This window comes from Myodes glareolus, chromosome 17, assembly GCF_982192425.1.
Source record: "Myodes glareolus chromosome 17, mMyoGla1.1, whole genome shotgun sequence".
Classification (NCBI taxonomy): domain Eukaryota; kingdom Metazoa; phylum Chordata; class Mammalia; order Rodentia; family Cricetidae; genus Myodes; species Myodes glareolus.
In genome coordinates, this window is record NC_142042.1 from 15,739,731 (window position 1) to 15,756,062 (window position 16,332).

The 16,332-nt window shown below is 42.8% G+C and overlaps 2 protein-coding genes across 3 annotated transcripts in view; both read right to left on the reverse strand.

Moving 5' to 3' along the window:
• Positions 1-8,225: 8,225 nt before the first annotated feature.
• On the reverse strand, positions 8,226-8,499 carry LOC125412872 (ATP synthase F(0) complex subunit f, mitochondrial). The gene has a single exon (XM_048453747.3). It carries the CDS (start codon positions 8,491-8,493, stop codon positions 8,227-8,229), a length of 267 nt encoding a protein of 88 aa, XP_048309704.1. The 5' UTR covers positions 8,494-8,499; the 3' UTR covers position 8,226.
• Positions 8,500-15,025: 6,526 nt separating this feature from the next.
• The window catches only part of Kyat3 (kynurenine aminotransferase 3), a 44,341-nt gene continuing 43,034 nt past the window's right edge, over positions 15,026-16,332 (reverse strand). For both annotated transcript variants that reach the window (XM_087897488.1, XM_087897489.1), the window contains one exon: positions 15,026-15,267. In XM_087897488.1, coding sequence (XP_087753614.1) covers positions 15,205-15,267 — 63 coding nt within the window. In that variant the 3' untranslated portion in view covers positions 15,026-15,204. The remainder of the gene's footprint in view (positions 15,268-16,332) is intronic.

Genomic DNA, 16,332 nt, shown 5'->3' on the forward strand with positions numbered 1-16,332 from the left:
CAGTCAGGACTATTATAGAGAGAGACCCTGTCTCGAACTAAACTAAACAAAAAACCGACCCAGGAAGAATCTCAGAGAATCCAGCGAATGAATTCAGAGTTAGTTCTCCAGCAAACCGAATGAAAACTCAAAGAAGTTGCCCGTGGTGGCAAAAGGACGGACGTAAGCATTAGACCAAAACAAAACACCACAAATCAGATAGGCAGACAGACAGACAGACAGATAATAGGCAAGTAAGTAGATAGATAGACAGAGAGATGATGGTTGTTAGGTAGGTAAATAGATGAGAGAGAGAGAGAGAGAGAGAGAGAGAGAGAGAGAGAGAGAGAGAGAGAGAGAGAACAACCCACAAAGGAAGCAAAGCTGTTTGAAAGGGGCAAAGCCCTTCCCTCAAACCACTCCTTTACTTTCAAGTCAGTTTTCCCTGTCTGATTGAATTTCTCATTTGCCCTGAGTAAAGAATTTGGAATAAAAAGAAATTGGCGTTGGTCTTTAGGAGTGGCTATCAATTCAAGTTCTGTCACAGACCAACAAGCTTCGAATTCCTACAGTCTTTTACCTCAACAGTATAAGGATAGAGTGGATTTGTCTCAAAGGCACTTCTAGGATCGACAGGAGATCAGATAGAACCCAGTGACAGTAGTGTATGTTGTGAAGAAAACGGAGAATCTGGTCCTGCCATGATCCATGTTGTTTGTCTTTCCCCAAACATCATTGGACATTGAACTGAAAGCTAAGGATAGAAAATTTAATAAAACACCTAATGACTGTACAAGGGCCTGTTGCACATTTATTTATGTATTTATTTATTAGTTAAACTAGCATCAAAATGGAACTAATAAGGCAAGACTTGTGGTTCATCCTTGTAATCCTAGCACTTAGGAGGCAGAGGCTGGAGGTCCAGAGATCCAATCCAGCACGGGCTGCAGAGTGCAATCCTGTCTCAGTCCTTGCCCACTTACTTAACAAAGGTAATTGTAGCAGCATTTCATTTGTATTTTAATAAATAAAACTTGCCCCATTGACCAGGCAGTGGTAACACACACTTTTAATCCCAGTAGCCACACTAGTTGCCATAGAAACGGAGCAGTGTACGCCTTTAATCCCAGCCCTAGAGAGGATCATAAAATGGGAGGAGACAGCTCTCGGGCTCAGTCTCATTCTGAGATTCCTGGAGGCAGGATCATCATTTCGGCCTGAGGTCGAGATAAGAGCCAGTGGCTTCCTGTTTTGCTTTACGGATCTTCATGCTGTACCCCAATTTCTCTTTCTGAGTTTTTATTAATTGTGCTTTATGTAATAATGCTACTTCTTTGTGAATGAGCCTCCTGGCAAAGCTGGAATTAAAGTAATTGCAAGAGAGGCATCTTTCACTGAGATAAGAACTCAGATATTAGCATTAGTAAACGCTTCATTTGTTGGTGGAAATCAAATGCCACTGAGCAGTCATTGTTTTCTTGAACAGAGTAGAAGCCAGGAGCTTCCTTTAAAGAGCAAGAGTTGCTGGAAATATAATCAGTTTGTGGACTGCTTGTCTGCAATGCATGGAGACCTGGGTTCAGTCCCAGCACTGCAGAAAAACAGGTGTGCCGGTGCAAGTCTGTAATCACCACTTGGAAGGTGGAGACAGGAGGAGGAGTTTCAGATCCTCTGTGGATACCTCAGGAGTCTGAGGCTAGCCTGGAAAGTCAGTCTGTCGTCAGCACTCTGTGCCCCGAGTAAGTTGCCCCAGGAGACTTTTACACAAAGCCAAAGCCTTTGACTCCGTTTTGAGGGCGGAGAGTGACTACTGGTTTCTTCCCACAGTATGAGAACGTCCTGAATGGCAACACATTAGAAGGCTCAGTAGGTTCAATGGCGGCACTTTGTCACATAAGCCACCTGGTTTGGTAATCTGACTGAGGCAATGCAGGTTCTCTTATTCCAGCTCGCATGGCTAATGTTAGCTGTCCTGTCCCACAGCTCACTGTACTTGTATCTGTCTATCTGGATGCATCTATGTGGCTTGCAGAAGCACATTGGTTAAAGAGGCTGCAACAGAGTTCAAAGGCGTTAGACGTGGTCTGAGAGAGAGGCTATATTGATAACAGAACAGATTATTGACATAAGGAGGCCGAAGGTGGAACTCCTGGAATTTGGGTGGGAAGCCGTGAGGTGAAGGCTGGACTGGGATCTGTGAGTGGAAGATGGAATATCCAGGTCCAGAAAGGTGGATGATGTTGAAGACCATCTTTGACGAAACTCATATGTTCCAGGGTAGGAGCGTGAGGATTAGAACCATTAACCAAAAGGAACGGAGACATAAGAGAAATAAGAGACAGAAACAGAGAACAACAAGCATCGGGAGGGGCATTCAGGGACTACTGAGTCCTGATTCCGTGTTTATTTTCCACATGTTTGTATACTTCACTCCAAAGGGGGAGGAGGGAATGCAACAGACTTCATTAACTGATACAAGAAATAGACTTGAGTTCTCCAACTTTGGTCCAGGTGGTGTGGATCCACCTCTTTACCCAAAATGCCAAGTAACCACGCCCTGAGTCAGAACCTCTTGTTTGCAGCCATATCTGATGTCAGCAACTTTGAGAGAGCTGAAATAAGCTCAGCCTCCCTGACCTCCAGTTGAGTGGAACAGACTCACGTTTGATGGGTGTGAGCACGTGAGCAGGCTCACGGAAAGATGAATGGGCAGGCAGTCCAGCAGAGGCCAGGCAGTGAGTTGAGCTGAAAGGGGGCCATCAGGAAGTGCTCCGCTTGTTGGTCCCTGATTTGTACACCTGGTGTCAGGTGGCAGGTTGGTGTGTGGCCGTGACATTGCACTGCTAGGTGTCTGTCTCTTTACGGAGTCCAGGTGAGGGACTTACACCCTTTCTTGGGTCTAGTGTGTCGGGTAATCTTGAGTCTTGTTTCCCAGATATGATTTTAATGCCCCCGTGTGCCTTTGCAGTCTCGATTCGCACCCATACTCTATAGAGTAGCTCCTTTTATACTCCTAGGAATAAGTCATTTATCGTTCTGTGCTGCATGGGTAATTTGCAGATCCATTCAGGGGCTGTAGTCATTCTCCTCAGTCAAAATCGAGTCTAAAACTGTTCGTTAAATGGAATCTCCTATGGTAAGGCACAGCCTAAAAAAAACACTGGTTTACACATGTGGGATAATTCTGAATCGGCCATAGACACCATCACAAAACCTAAAGTCATATTTAAGAAAGAAGTATGAACCACACCTAAGGGCAGTCCATCATCCCCATCCCCAACCCCAGCAGCAGATACCAATAAAAAACAAAACAGCTCAAAGGTAACTTTGAATTTTTTTGTCTCATATTGTTTTGTTTGGACTTTTTGTTTTTTTTAACCTTACTGGTCTAATGCTTGTATTTTATGGTTTCCAATTTTGAGTTTTCATGTGTGTAGGTGTGGATATTTCTTGTAATCTTTCTTAATTTCTGCCTTTTTTTCTTTTTTGTTTAAGTTTGTTTTGTTTTATCCTTGCTTGTCTCTTTTTATTTGTCTAATCCTTCTTTGTCTTTTTTGAGGCAAGCTCTCTCTATTATGTAGCCCTGGCTGTCCTGGAACCTCAGCCAGTATGTAGACTAAGCTGATCTCAAACTCACAGAGATTCTCCTGTCTCTGTCTTCCAAATGCTAGGATTGAAGGTGTGGACCACCACACCAGGGTGTTTCTTTACTTAAGAGAGAGCGAAAGGCTTGAGGTTGGAAGGGTGGCGAGGATCTAGGAGATGAATGAGAGACTGAGATCAGAATATATTGTATGAAAATAACTTAATTTTTTTTAAAAAAAAAAAAGTGTGAGAGACGTGAGCATAGAAACTAAAATCTGAGCGGGGGGTGCGGGAGCATGATTACCCCACCTGAATCTGTCATTGTTTAATTCCAAATTGAAAACTTGTCTGTGCTCAAGTGGGATGTTTCTTCCCCCTGAAGAATTGCGAGAGTTTGCCAGGCAGTCGTTCCCCACGCCTTTAATCCCAGCACTCAGGAGGCCGAGGTTGGTGGAGCTCTGGGAGTTTGAGGTCAGCCTGGTCTATAGGATGCGGTCTAGGACAGCCAGGGCTGTTGCATAGAGAAACTCTGTCTCGAAAGAAAAAAAAAGAATTGGGAGAATTCCAAAAATGTCATGACCCATTTTAGTGTGACAAGAGCACTCAGCAGGGAAGGGCCCCACCAGTAGGGAGCTCACAACCCACAGGCAGTGGTGTTTTCCCAGAGAGCACCTTCGGTTGTGAATGAAAGGGAAGAGGGCAATTGGGAGTACTCAGAGGACTAGAAGGACCCAGGGGGTTCACAGTAGATAGCTAACAATGTTTGTTGAGGGGAGAAACCACTAAGGAAACTGAAACCCCAGAGCAGGGAAGCAGAGCAACTAGAAACATTTCCCCCGCCCTCCTCCCTGGTCTTTTCATTGTTGCAGCCTTGCAAGGGTTGCTTTGTTAGTGTGGCACTAGCAATTTTTAGGGTCTTTGCACCCTCATGCTCAGGTTTTATTTCTGATCTTGAGTTTAAGACCACACATACGTTTGAGTTTCATCACCTGAGAACCAGTGACTTAGACCAGCTTTGACTACAATTTCTGGTGAGGAGTAACATTTTCTGTAAATTTATATGCAAGAGATCATAATAATTTTTAAACTACAGTCTCAATGTTTATTTTTAGTTTATTTTTATTATCATGGTGTTTTTTTTCAAAACAGGGTTTCTCTGTGTAGCTCTGGCTGGCCTGGAACTCACTATGAAGACCAGGCTAGCCTCAAACTCACAGATATCCTCCTGTTTCTGTCTCCCAAGTGTTTGAGGTACACCCTGTTGTACTATTTTATTTTTGAGTCAAGGTCTTATTATAGAACCCAGTATGAACCTGGTACTCACTCTACAACCCAGACTGTCCTCAGATCTATGGAGATGCTCTTGCCCTTGGCTCTTTGGTGTTGGGATTATAGTCACAAACCGCACCCGGTTCTGACATACTGTTCTGAAAGTTCATGGCATGTCTCTCATGCCTTCACTTTCAAAATCATTGACACGGAAACACCTGTTTGGGAAGTGCCAGGATGACAGAACTGGCTAAGATGACAGTCTCACTTTAACAGGAACTGGCTAACATTTGTTAGGAAAGTCTTAGGTAGCCTCTTTTGGTTGAGGAAGAACAGATGGCCAGCCAGATTCCAGAATGAGGGCCTACTTTCTCTTTGTGTCTCATTACTTTTCCTTCTGTCTGGCTTCAAAATTACTGTACCTTGGGAAGTACAGGCGGTATATTTGTAGAAAGATCTATTGGCTTTTTGATTTCTTAATTATGAAGCGTTATTTTAATTTAGGGAGGTGGAGGAGGAACCAAAAAAGAGAAATTGGGTTAATAATAGTAGCAACCAACCTAATAGAATTTACTGTATGCCAGGAACTATGTAAAGCTGTAGAAACATTACTCCATAAATCTTCTTAACAATTCTATGAGTTGTTCTCTTTCATAGATGGAGCATTGGAAGTTAAAATTGTTGAGTAACTAAGACATGCAGTTTGGAAGTGGCAGAGCTGGGATTAGCTGGGATTAGAATCCCGACAAATTGGCTTCAGAATCCATGCAACATGTCTCCTAATACAGACTTTGGATCAAAGTTTAGATCCATAGAGTTGAAGATCAGCGGGTATAATAAGAGGGTGCCCACAGCAATCCTGTAATCTCAATTTTACAAGACAGCTGCAGTCCAAAATACTCTTACCTATTGTCCGCACAAGGACGCTTGAGTGGGTCAGATCAAGTGTTCCCTTATCTGAAATGTTCCTGGCTCATATCTCACTGTTAAATGTTCTTAAACATGTGATATTGAATTTACCGGCTCTGTTTGTCTCACGATTGATTTGAAACCTTATTTGTGGCTCGTTCTCAATTTGAGAATGAACCCAGGTTTTCACTGGGAAAAGTCTACAACTCCACATACTATGTGGTCACACCCAAACTTTAACTGTTAGGGGATTGTAACTAAGAACCATAACTGTGTCCTTCTTCGGAATCAGAGGGCGAGACCTAGGAATGAAGGGTTGGTAGAGCAGCAGGGTTTTTTTTTTGTTTTTTTTTTGTTGTTGTTGTTGTTTTTGATTCCTTAAATGGTGATTAAAACAACCACCCCAAAGGTTTCACCTTATTTGTTTTCAAAAAGGTAACATTAAGAATGCTGTGGAGCATGGCTGAGGTCCTGAGAGAATGTGTATTGCTGATATGAGCATGGCCATGTGAGACTCCAATGGCAAACCCTTTGTCTGGCCCAAGTACTAATGTGGACACTAAGTATCAACTGCTATTCCCTCTCCTCCAAGACTGCAACCAGAGACACTCCACAAAGAAGACCTCTTACTGAGATTAAGTTCTCCAGATAGACCCCCTATAGAGATGGTTAGATGATTGCCCTCCCAGGTAGAGTCCCTGCTGAGCTTTGACAGTCCTCCACAGAGTAGCTGTCTAGTCTCCTACTTGGGCTTAGTTTCTGGAAAATGGTTGGTGCATCTCTATCTACCAGAGCGCTTTATAGCCACCAGATCCCAGTTTTCTGCACATGCCTGTTTTGTTTCTTCATTCCCTGGTGACCTAATTAGGTAAATTCCTAAGCCGTGCAGTTCAAGGCAGTGTGTAACTTCAAAAGTGTTGCTGCCTTTTTTTTTTTCCTGTATCTTTTGTTTGTTTCATTTTGTTTGGAGACAGGGTCTCTTTACATAGCCTTGGCTATCCTGGTATTCACTATGTAGACCAGGCTGGCCTAGACATCACAACAATCTATGGGTTTCTGCCTGCCAAGTGCTGGGTTCTAAAGGCATGTGCCACCATTCCTAACCTTGTTTTATGCATCTTGAAGTTTTTATTTTTCTCAAATAATAACTTCCAATTTTATAATACTAGAGCCATGAAGAATTTGAATGATACTCTAATTTCCCCCAAATCTTTTTTAAATTAATTTTGTTTGTTTTTTGAGTTGGGGTTTATCTGTAGCTTTGGGGCATGTCTTGGAACTCTGTCTATAAACCACGTTGGCCTCGAACTCACAAAGATCTGCCTGCCTCAGCCTTCCCAGTGCTGGGATTAAAGGCATGTGCCACCAATGCCCCGATCCCCAAATCTTTTTAAGTATATTTACTTAGTGTAGTTAACTTTTGCTCTTACACTCTTTCTTACTAATAAAGTCCTCTGATGAGCTGAAGGAAAGGCTATGGAACTTTTATCCCTGTTCCCCTTTAAACAGACTTCCTTTTATTTTATCATCATCATCATTATTATTAATCTTTGGTCACAGAGTCTCACTCATGCAAGATGACCCCCTCACAGGCTTAAAATTCTTCTGCCTCTGTATTTTGTGTGCTAAGGATTGCAGGCATAAACCACCACTGTTGGCCTGTTAGTTAAAGACTGTATCTTTTTTTTTAAAAAGGCAACAACAACAACAAATTTGTTTTATAGTTTTAAATTATGTGTACCTGTGTATGATGAGGCCTGGAGAGGTTGTTGGTTACCTGGATCTGCAATTAGAGGTGGATGTAAGCTGCCTAACATGGGTGCTGGGAACCAAATTCTGGTCCTCTGGTCCAGCTACCATTCAGAACCACCACCAGATGATTGGCACTCCCAAGGCTATTCAGAAGTTAATTGGTATCCTATAGAAATGTTAGATTTGAAGAGATTTAAGGAAGCAATAGTTTAATATGGTATGCATTCACTTTTATAAAGCAGATGTTAAATTCATGGGCCACTTAGAACAGAACTATTCCACAGATCTGGAAAGATTTGGTTACAGCAGTATTGGAAGCTGGTCCTCAGTTATAAGGAAAAATGTGGTAGAGAGATGAAGCGAGGGTCATAGGACAACAAGGTAGGGCTGGGGGTTATGAGATTTCCCAAGAGCAAATTCTTGGTAAAGGTCATTATGCTGAGTTGCAAAGCAGGTTGCATTTGATGATTACACCTTGGCTCTATGCCACATACCAGGTTTGAATGCTTGGGACAGGGTTGAAGAATCAGGAAATTTAGTAAATGACTGAGTCATTTACTAAAATTATACAAGTCCCAAAAGAAGCCTTCATTGATTTTTTTTTTTACATGAACCAGTCAGTCACCTTTTATTGGACACTAGTTCTTAGGACATGAAGATCCAGCCAGAGTTGAGTTCTTCATGAATGGGCATAGGAGAGGCGCTTATGCAGCCCCTCATAGTGCCCCTTCTTCAGTGGTACTTGCGTTGCCACTCATGTTTGAGTTCCTTGTAAGAAATGCAGTAGCTGAAAACCACATAGGCTGCCAGCACCATGTTAATCCCCGAGATGCTGCCTTTCCGCACATTGATGTACTTGTTGTAATACCGGTCGTAACCTCTCTGAAAGGCTCCCACAGTGCCACTGGGGATGAAATTCTGCATCAATATCCAGCTTGGCAGTTCTCCAAGTTTAACCTCCATAAGCTTCTTCTCCTTCAGTGGCACGAGCGACGCCATCTTGCAGTCCCCCTTCATTGATTTGTTTTGCAAAGATTTACTTCAGCTTTGGAGCCTATCCTGGAACTCACTCTGTAGACCACGTTGACCTCGAATTCACAGTGATCCATCTGCCTCTGCCTCTGCCTCCCGAGTGCTGGAATTAAAGGCGTGCACCACCACTGCCTGACTGAACTCTTAAATGTAATCAGCATAGAGCATTCCAATTGTCAGGTCTTTTAAAAATGCTAATAAGAGAGGAATGACAACTGCACAAAGATATTGGGTAATAGAAAAAAACCTGCTGAATTAAATAAGCCTGTATTTAACTTTATAAATATGTTGACCTCAAAATGGAAACCAAGATATACATTACGTTGGGGAAGAGGTTTTGTTTTTGTTTCCATGGAAGGAGAAAAGCTATGGATACCATCAAAATAAATGGCATCTTCTTGATTAGCAGAGGTAATAGTTCATCAAACAGTGTGGCCATTCATTCTAAACTAACTTCCAAGACGAACACTGTAAGGTCCTGAGCTCTTCAAAATATTTGCATTAGAGGATAGAGCATGATGCCAGTGTTTTACCAAGAGGGAAGACGTTTAGAAGATGGGAATTTTCATGTGACTTTACTTTTCACACACGGTTGTTTAACAGAGTGTGTCACGAACCATAAAAGTAGAATTATAGTGAATTAACCTAGGAATCTATGCAGAAAGAAAGCTACATATTAGAAACTTCCTTGGAAGTTTCCGGTCAAGTGGCCTATTTATTGAGTTTATAGACAACTGAGAGTTTACAAAAATAATGCTTCCAACATTAATTATATAATCTTTCTTTCACAAATTCTGGGTGTGAATGTAAGGAAAGGAGCTTCTGTGTGATATGGTGAAGTCAACATTGATTAAAAAATCCAGTTATCACTACAATTTAGTTTTGATAGATCCCAAGATGGCTGCTTGTCAGCAGGGGAACTTGTGACTTAGTTGGCAAGGTGGAGTCATTGTCTGTACTCTCCTAACACCAATACAAGGAAACTCTCAAGTCTCAGAACTGTGGTTGGGGTTTCTGTTTTGTTTTGTCTACCTTGGGGTTTATCCAGTTGGGAAGCCCCGAGTTTTATATGGGAGTAAGTTTTCATTTAAAATGTTTGGTAATTGTGTGGTTGCAGAGTTGCTTTCATTGTTAAGATGGAGGAAATTCCTGAGTTCAGAAGGCTTGCTGTAACTTTCCCCTCTTTCCGACATCCTCCCATGCCCCGACCTCTTTTCCCTGGGATCGGATGGCTCCTACTAAGTGAGAGACCGCTTTCTCTTTGCCTCTGATCAATGGAGCTTCTGGGAGGATGACCTGCAAACTCTGTCACTTTTATTAGACAACAATACATTCATCCACAGAAAACAGAAAGTATTGCAATTGGTTAAACAAATAGAGGTTTATTTACCTTTTGCATGACAAAGACTATTAGTAGGTGCAGTGGCCACTTCGTTTACTTCCAGGGGCCGGCCCCAACCTTTTTGCATCTTTCTGCCCTTTGTACGCCTTAGTATGAAGACACACACCCTCGTGCTACTTCCTGCAAGAAGGCGAGACCGTGACTGTATCTCCATTCCTTGACACTGCATTCCAGGTGAAATAAGTTCAAGGGACAGAGGACAGAAAGCCTTTTTCTTTCCCCGCCCCCCCCCCAAGCTGTTACCTGCTAAGACACTTAGAACTAATTGCACAAAAAGCTGAGGAATTCAGTAATTTGACTTTTTAGCTTAAACAGTAGAAATAGCCAAAGGAAAAAGTGTACCTTGTGTTTTAATAGTCAAACTGTAGTTTTGCTGTATTTTCCTCTGGGGTACAAGACGTCTTTGTAAGTTCCTTATTTTTGTGGTGTTTGTGTGTTTAGTTAGTGACAAGATGACGTCACAGAATGACTTATCTAACGGGAGAATCTGTAGATGACTTATCGGACCCGTGGCTGTCCTGTCCATATCAGTCATGGTTCTCCAGAGAAAGGGAACAAATGTGTGTGCAGACACGTATAAAACTGCTCACTTCAAACCTTTGTTTTATGTGATTGGGGGTTGATAGGTGCAGACTTGTGTCTGTGTTTGTGAGTCTCCTTTTGTTTTAAAAGTTCAGTTGTCCATATTATAAAGGCAACCTGTTTGATTCCAAGCCCACCATTTCCAGGGCTAGAGGTGTTGCTGAGTGCACCCCTGGGCCAGTGATTTGATCCTCATCACAAAAGCAAACAACACAACCCTTACATCTGAATGAGAGGAACAACAGTTCACAAAATTCAAAAATGAAACAAAATCCATCCATTTTAATGGTAATCTCATCTAAAATCAATCTGAAAGAAACATCCTAAAGAGTGTTCACACACCGGGCACCAAGGCTTACCTAGCTGTGGTGGTTTGAAAGAAAATGGTCCCCACAGGGAATGGCACTATTAGGAGGTGTGACCTTGTTGGAATTAACAGGCCAATCAGCATTATAACTTACAGAGATCTGTTGTGTGGTTTTCTCTGGGGCCTGCCGGTTGTGGGGTACCAGACGGGGACAGAAAACACAAGCAAGCAGGCCCAACATGTTACAGAATGGCACCCAACGTGGATAACTGAATCCACAAAAAGCCTGAAAAAGCTTGGGAAAGACTAGAGTAAAGCATTTAGGTTTTCAGCCTTAGCAGGAAAAAACTGCGCTGTTTTAAAATGCTGGCTTTCTGGGCGGGGGGGGGGGGGGGGGGGGGGGGGGGGGGGGGGGGAAACTCTGACTCTTTCAAGCAGGCCATCCTGACTATGGAAACATTGTTGCAGCTTGCTTCCTGGCAAGGACCTTGAAAAGCCATAGGAGCTTTTGACTGTTGTTTTCTCCATATTCCTTAGCAAATTAAAGACCCACATGGTCAGAAAGAGAGAGAGAGAGATACAGTAAAGGTAAAGAGAAATTAAAAAAAAAAAACAACCTCTAAATGATTTAAAGTCCTTAAAAAAGAAAGAAAGAAAGAAAGAAAGAAAGAAAGAGTTATTGGATATGGTGGTACACACCTTTAATCCCAAGGCTTGGGAGGCAGAGGCAGACAGACCTCTGTAAATTCAAGGTGTGATGGCAGACACCTTTAATCACAGCACTGGGGAGGCAGAGATAGACGGATCTCTGGGAGTTCAAGGATAGCCTGGTCTACAGAGGGAGTTCCAGGACAAAGATATGCAGAGAATCTGTCTCAAAAAGCCAAAAGTTAAAAATAAAAATAAAAAAATAGAGGTTAAAATAAAGCCACGTAAAGATGGAAAATACACAGAGAATCTTGATACTGTATGCTATTATGCTCTCTTTGAATTGTTTAAATGCTGAGGAAGGAGCAACAGCTACTAAAAGATATTTGCTTATAAATGCTGCAGTTAACCCAAAATAGGTATTTTGAAAATACCTTGGCTTCAGAATTGAAGTCAAAAGGTATGTTACTTTGGAGAAGAGATTTTGCTTTTGTTTCCACAGAAAATGAGAAGCTCTGGATTTATTCAGAGTTAAGAAAAATCATCTTTGACCAAGGGAGACCACCTGAGCAATCTCCGGTAGGAACAGATGGCCCAGATGTCTGAGTTCTTCATCCAGAACAGGTTCAAGACTGCTGTCTGAGATGATCAAGACTCACAGGATACTTCAGTCAGGACTTGATCATAACTCTAAATTTTCTTTAGGTCCCCATAAGATTATCAGTGCCCCCAACCAGCAGGAAGTAGCCTGGAATACTACGCCCACACTCCCAAAAACTGGACTATGGATATTTTCCTTTGTTTGTTTGTTTTAAAAAAAAGAGGGGGAAATGGTGCGGGAGAATTGTCTGTATTCTGTCAGTCATGTTTTAAATAAACGCTGATTGGTCAGGCAGGAGGGATAGGTGGTAAAACCAGACAGGAAGTGGAAATCATGCAAAGAGAGGAGGAGAATTCTGGGGAGGAGGAAGTTGATTCCTCCCACTCCTGCCCAGATCACCGAAGCAGCAGGATGTGAGCTGCCCCACTGAAAAGGGTACTGAGCCACATGGCTAACATAGATCAGAAAAATGGGTTAATCAAGATGTGAGAGTTAGCCAGTAAGAAGCCTGACCTAACAGGCCAATCAGCATTATAACTTATAGAGATCTTTTGTGTGATTTTTCATTGGGACTAAATAGCTGGGGGGCTGGGCAGGACAGAAAACCCCAACAAACAAACAGCCTTTTCATGTTACAGAACTAGAGGAACAACAGTTCACAAAATTCAAAAATGAAACAAAATCCATCCATTTTAATGGTAATCTCATCTAAAATCAATCTGAAAGAAACATCCTAAAGAGTGTTTGCTCACACACCGGGCACCAAGGCTTACCTAGCTGTGGTGGTTTGAAAGAAAATGGTCCCCACAGGGAATGGCACTATTAGGAGGTTTGACCTTGTTGGAATAGGTGTGGTCTTGGATACTCAAGTGACACCCAGAGAGAGAGAGAGACCACTTCCTGTTGCCTTTGGATCAAGATATAAGGACGCTCAGGTCTAGCACACCTGCCTGTATGCTGCCTTGCTCTCCACCGTGATGGTAATGGACTAAACCTCTGAACTGTAAGCAAGGCACCCCACTAAATGTCTTCCTTTATAAGAGTTGTTGTGGTTAGGGTAGAGATATGTGTTTATTGGTTCACTGATGAACAACCATGAGGCCCTACTTGTGAAAAGGATGTCAGGTGGGAAAGAGAGGGAAAGGAGGGAAGAGAAACCAAGACGGAAGGAGGAAGAATTTTACCCATAGGAGAATGAAAAGAGTAGAAGAAAGAATTCTAGAAAGAAAACTGTAAGATAGAGAGGAGTGGACATGACTCATTTCTGAAGAGACACAAGAAAATAGAACTACGTCTTCGAGAGTGAGAAGAAACATCATTGGAGCAAAAGTGGTGAGATGGCCATGAAATGAGTACAGGGCTGGCTACAGAGGGCAGGCTCAAGGCCAGGTGAAAACCTCCCTGCGTTCTCAGCAGGCCTGATGGGCTGAGGTTCCTGTGAAGCTTGTATGCCGTGTAACAACTGTCTCCAGGGTTCTAAGCCTTACTATTTTTTTGGTCTGGAACTCAAGCACAGGGCCTTGGATGTGCTAGGTGAGCACTGTACTACTGAGCTCCATTCCTAACTACGAGCTCTCCTTTTGAGAGCTGGACTCAATTTTCAAGCAACAACCTTCCCTATTCCATCGCTACCTGCTACTTGTGTGGCCTGAACAGGTTTGGGGATGACCTTTGTTACTAAGTGGATGAAGGAAGGACAAATGCCAGGTCAGGTATATCGCACGCAGTTTCTGACTTTGCTTTGACTTAGCTGTGTTGCTGGCGGTGGGCCGTGATGTGGAAAGAAGGCAAGAGAGTGGATTTTTTGGTTTCCTATCATAGAGAATATTAGCAATCGCTGATGTGGTAGCAGGTAGAGAAAACTCACTATCAGAGTTTAAGGAGCTGAGCTCGCAGCTAGGGTATACCCGCTTGTGCTCAGCAACCCTGGTGCAGGCATAGAACTTCAACCCCACGGGGTGGCGATCTCATTTTGGGCTGGCTAGGCAAGTTCAAACAGCTTGGTGATGAGTCAAAGTGTCCTGATCAGAGTGACAGAACAATGAAACCCAGTGAAAATGAGGACATGAGCGTAGTTGTGAAGTCTAATAGGAATCACACTGAAGGCCCAGTGAAGTATAACAGAGGCAATCTAACTGTAATCCGTGTAAAAATCACCAGAAGAGGGGTCAGGTCCTGTGATTATGTATTAGCTCTCAGGGGGAAGAGCCTGAATCTGTTTTAAAAAGGCTCTTAGTTGATGCTGACTAAGAGGGCTATGGACCATTTTCTGAGAGACACTGGGTTCCGAATTGCAGTACATTTAAAAAGGGACAGAGAGGGAGACAGAGGAGGGGGAGAGAGGGAGAGAGAACTCAGCCATGAAAACAGGAGCTGGAGGATGGGAGGTGTTCAGGAAACCATGAACTAGAGGACAGGTGGTTATAGAAATGACTTTACATCTCAAAGGTGAACCGGCCTTGAGTGACATTTCCAAGGTGTGGCCAAGGGAGTGGGTGGCTCAGTTGGTGCAGAGGCAACAAGGTCAAGGGATGAGAAACCTAGGCTGCTCTTACGGACCTCAAAGCCATCCCGAGGCATGGCAGCGCTTGGAACAGAGAAGCAAAGCCAGGAGCAAAGTTCAGTGTCCTTGGGCGGAAGCTGGAGGCACCCACGTAGCTGGCTGGTTCCAATGCTATGGGGAAGTGAAACTGGCCCACACCACGTGCCTGTAGTTTGTTTACTATGCATTCTGCAGACAGCCAGTAATCCTCAAAGACGCGTTTCATATGAAGTATGTGTTATTTTTGTTTGTTTCCTTTATTGAGAGAGTCTCATGTAGTCCAGGATGACCTCCAGCCTCTACCTCCCAAGCCCTGGTATCGCAGCTATGCCACCACATCAGGTACGGGAAATGTAAACGGGATTTCTGTTTCCATTTGTGAGAAAATACAACATAGAGAAACTGCCTCTGACAAAATTACAGTGTTAGGGGTTTTAATATATTCCAGACGAATAAAATCAGAATTTACTGACTATTGTTAGGAATGGGGTTCATTTTGGAAAGACGATGGAAATGTTTTCTTCTTAGTGCCCATGAGGTGGCAGCACTGAGTAGAAAGCCCTTGAAAGAGGCCGGAACACTCGCACCGGTTCACATCAAGACTTCCGGCTGTTCCACGCCTTGATAATTTCTTCAGCAGCATCCAGTGTGCTGTCTTTCTGGAAATTAATAAAAGAATCGTATTGTTACATGGTAATATGAACTCAAGATAGAGCAATATTTAAATATAGAAGATAAAGCCTCGTGGTGGTGGTGGCCTTTAATCCTAGCACTTGGGAAACAGAGGCAGGTAATCTCTTGAGGTCAGCTTGGTCTACAGACTGAGTTCCAGGACAGTCAGAGCTACATAGAGAATCCCTGTCTCTAAAAAACAAAACAAAAACCATAGAAGACATAAGAAAATATTTAGCTTTAGGTGAAGAAACAATTTCAAAGTAAAAACACAAATGCAAAAAAACATAACGTGAGGGAGGAATGGGAAGACGGCTCACAGGTTAAAGGCGTGTACAGAGGACTCATGTGGCGCGGGTGGCTCACAAAGCTGCCTGAAACTCCAGCTCCAGGGGACAGGATGAATCTCTCTTGTCTTACATGAATACACACACACACACACACACACACACACACACACACACACACACATAAACATACTTTAAAAGGAAAACAAAAACTAAACAACTGAAAGCAGTTATTCCATTAATTATAATTAGGGAAAGAAGTCATGAGTTCAGAGGCGACAATATTGAAAACCAATTAGGCAATGCCTCCCCCCATTTCCCTGTCAATCCCTCTGTTCCCCAAGACAACCTGTCATGGCAGTTTTTATATTTAGTTCTAATGGCTGCCATTAAAATGCAATCATATACTCAGCCTTTATTTCCTTATCTGCAAACACTGTGTTGTTTGCTATAGTTGGCCTTCAATAAGAAAAATAAGTCATTCTAATCAATACTCTGGGGGAAAAGTGCTAGGATTATTGAAAATGAATCCTCTTAGTTGTTGAATAGGAAATGTGGTTTTTATTACATTTTATTTACTTATGTATATTTTTAGGTATGAGTGTTCTGTCTGCATGTATACCTGAATTTCAGAAGAGGGTATCAGATCCTATTACAGATGATTGTGAGCCACTATGTGGTTGCTGGAAATTGAACTCAGGACCTTTGGAAGAACAGCCTGTGCTGTTAACCACTGAGCCATCTCTCTAGCCCATCAATGCATGT

Coding starts and splice junctions, on each gene's coding strand:
- LOC125412872 (XM_048453747.3), bottom strand. CDS start 8,493: ATGGCGTCGCTCGTGCCACTGAAGGAGAAGAAGCTTATGGAGGTTAAA.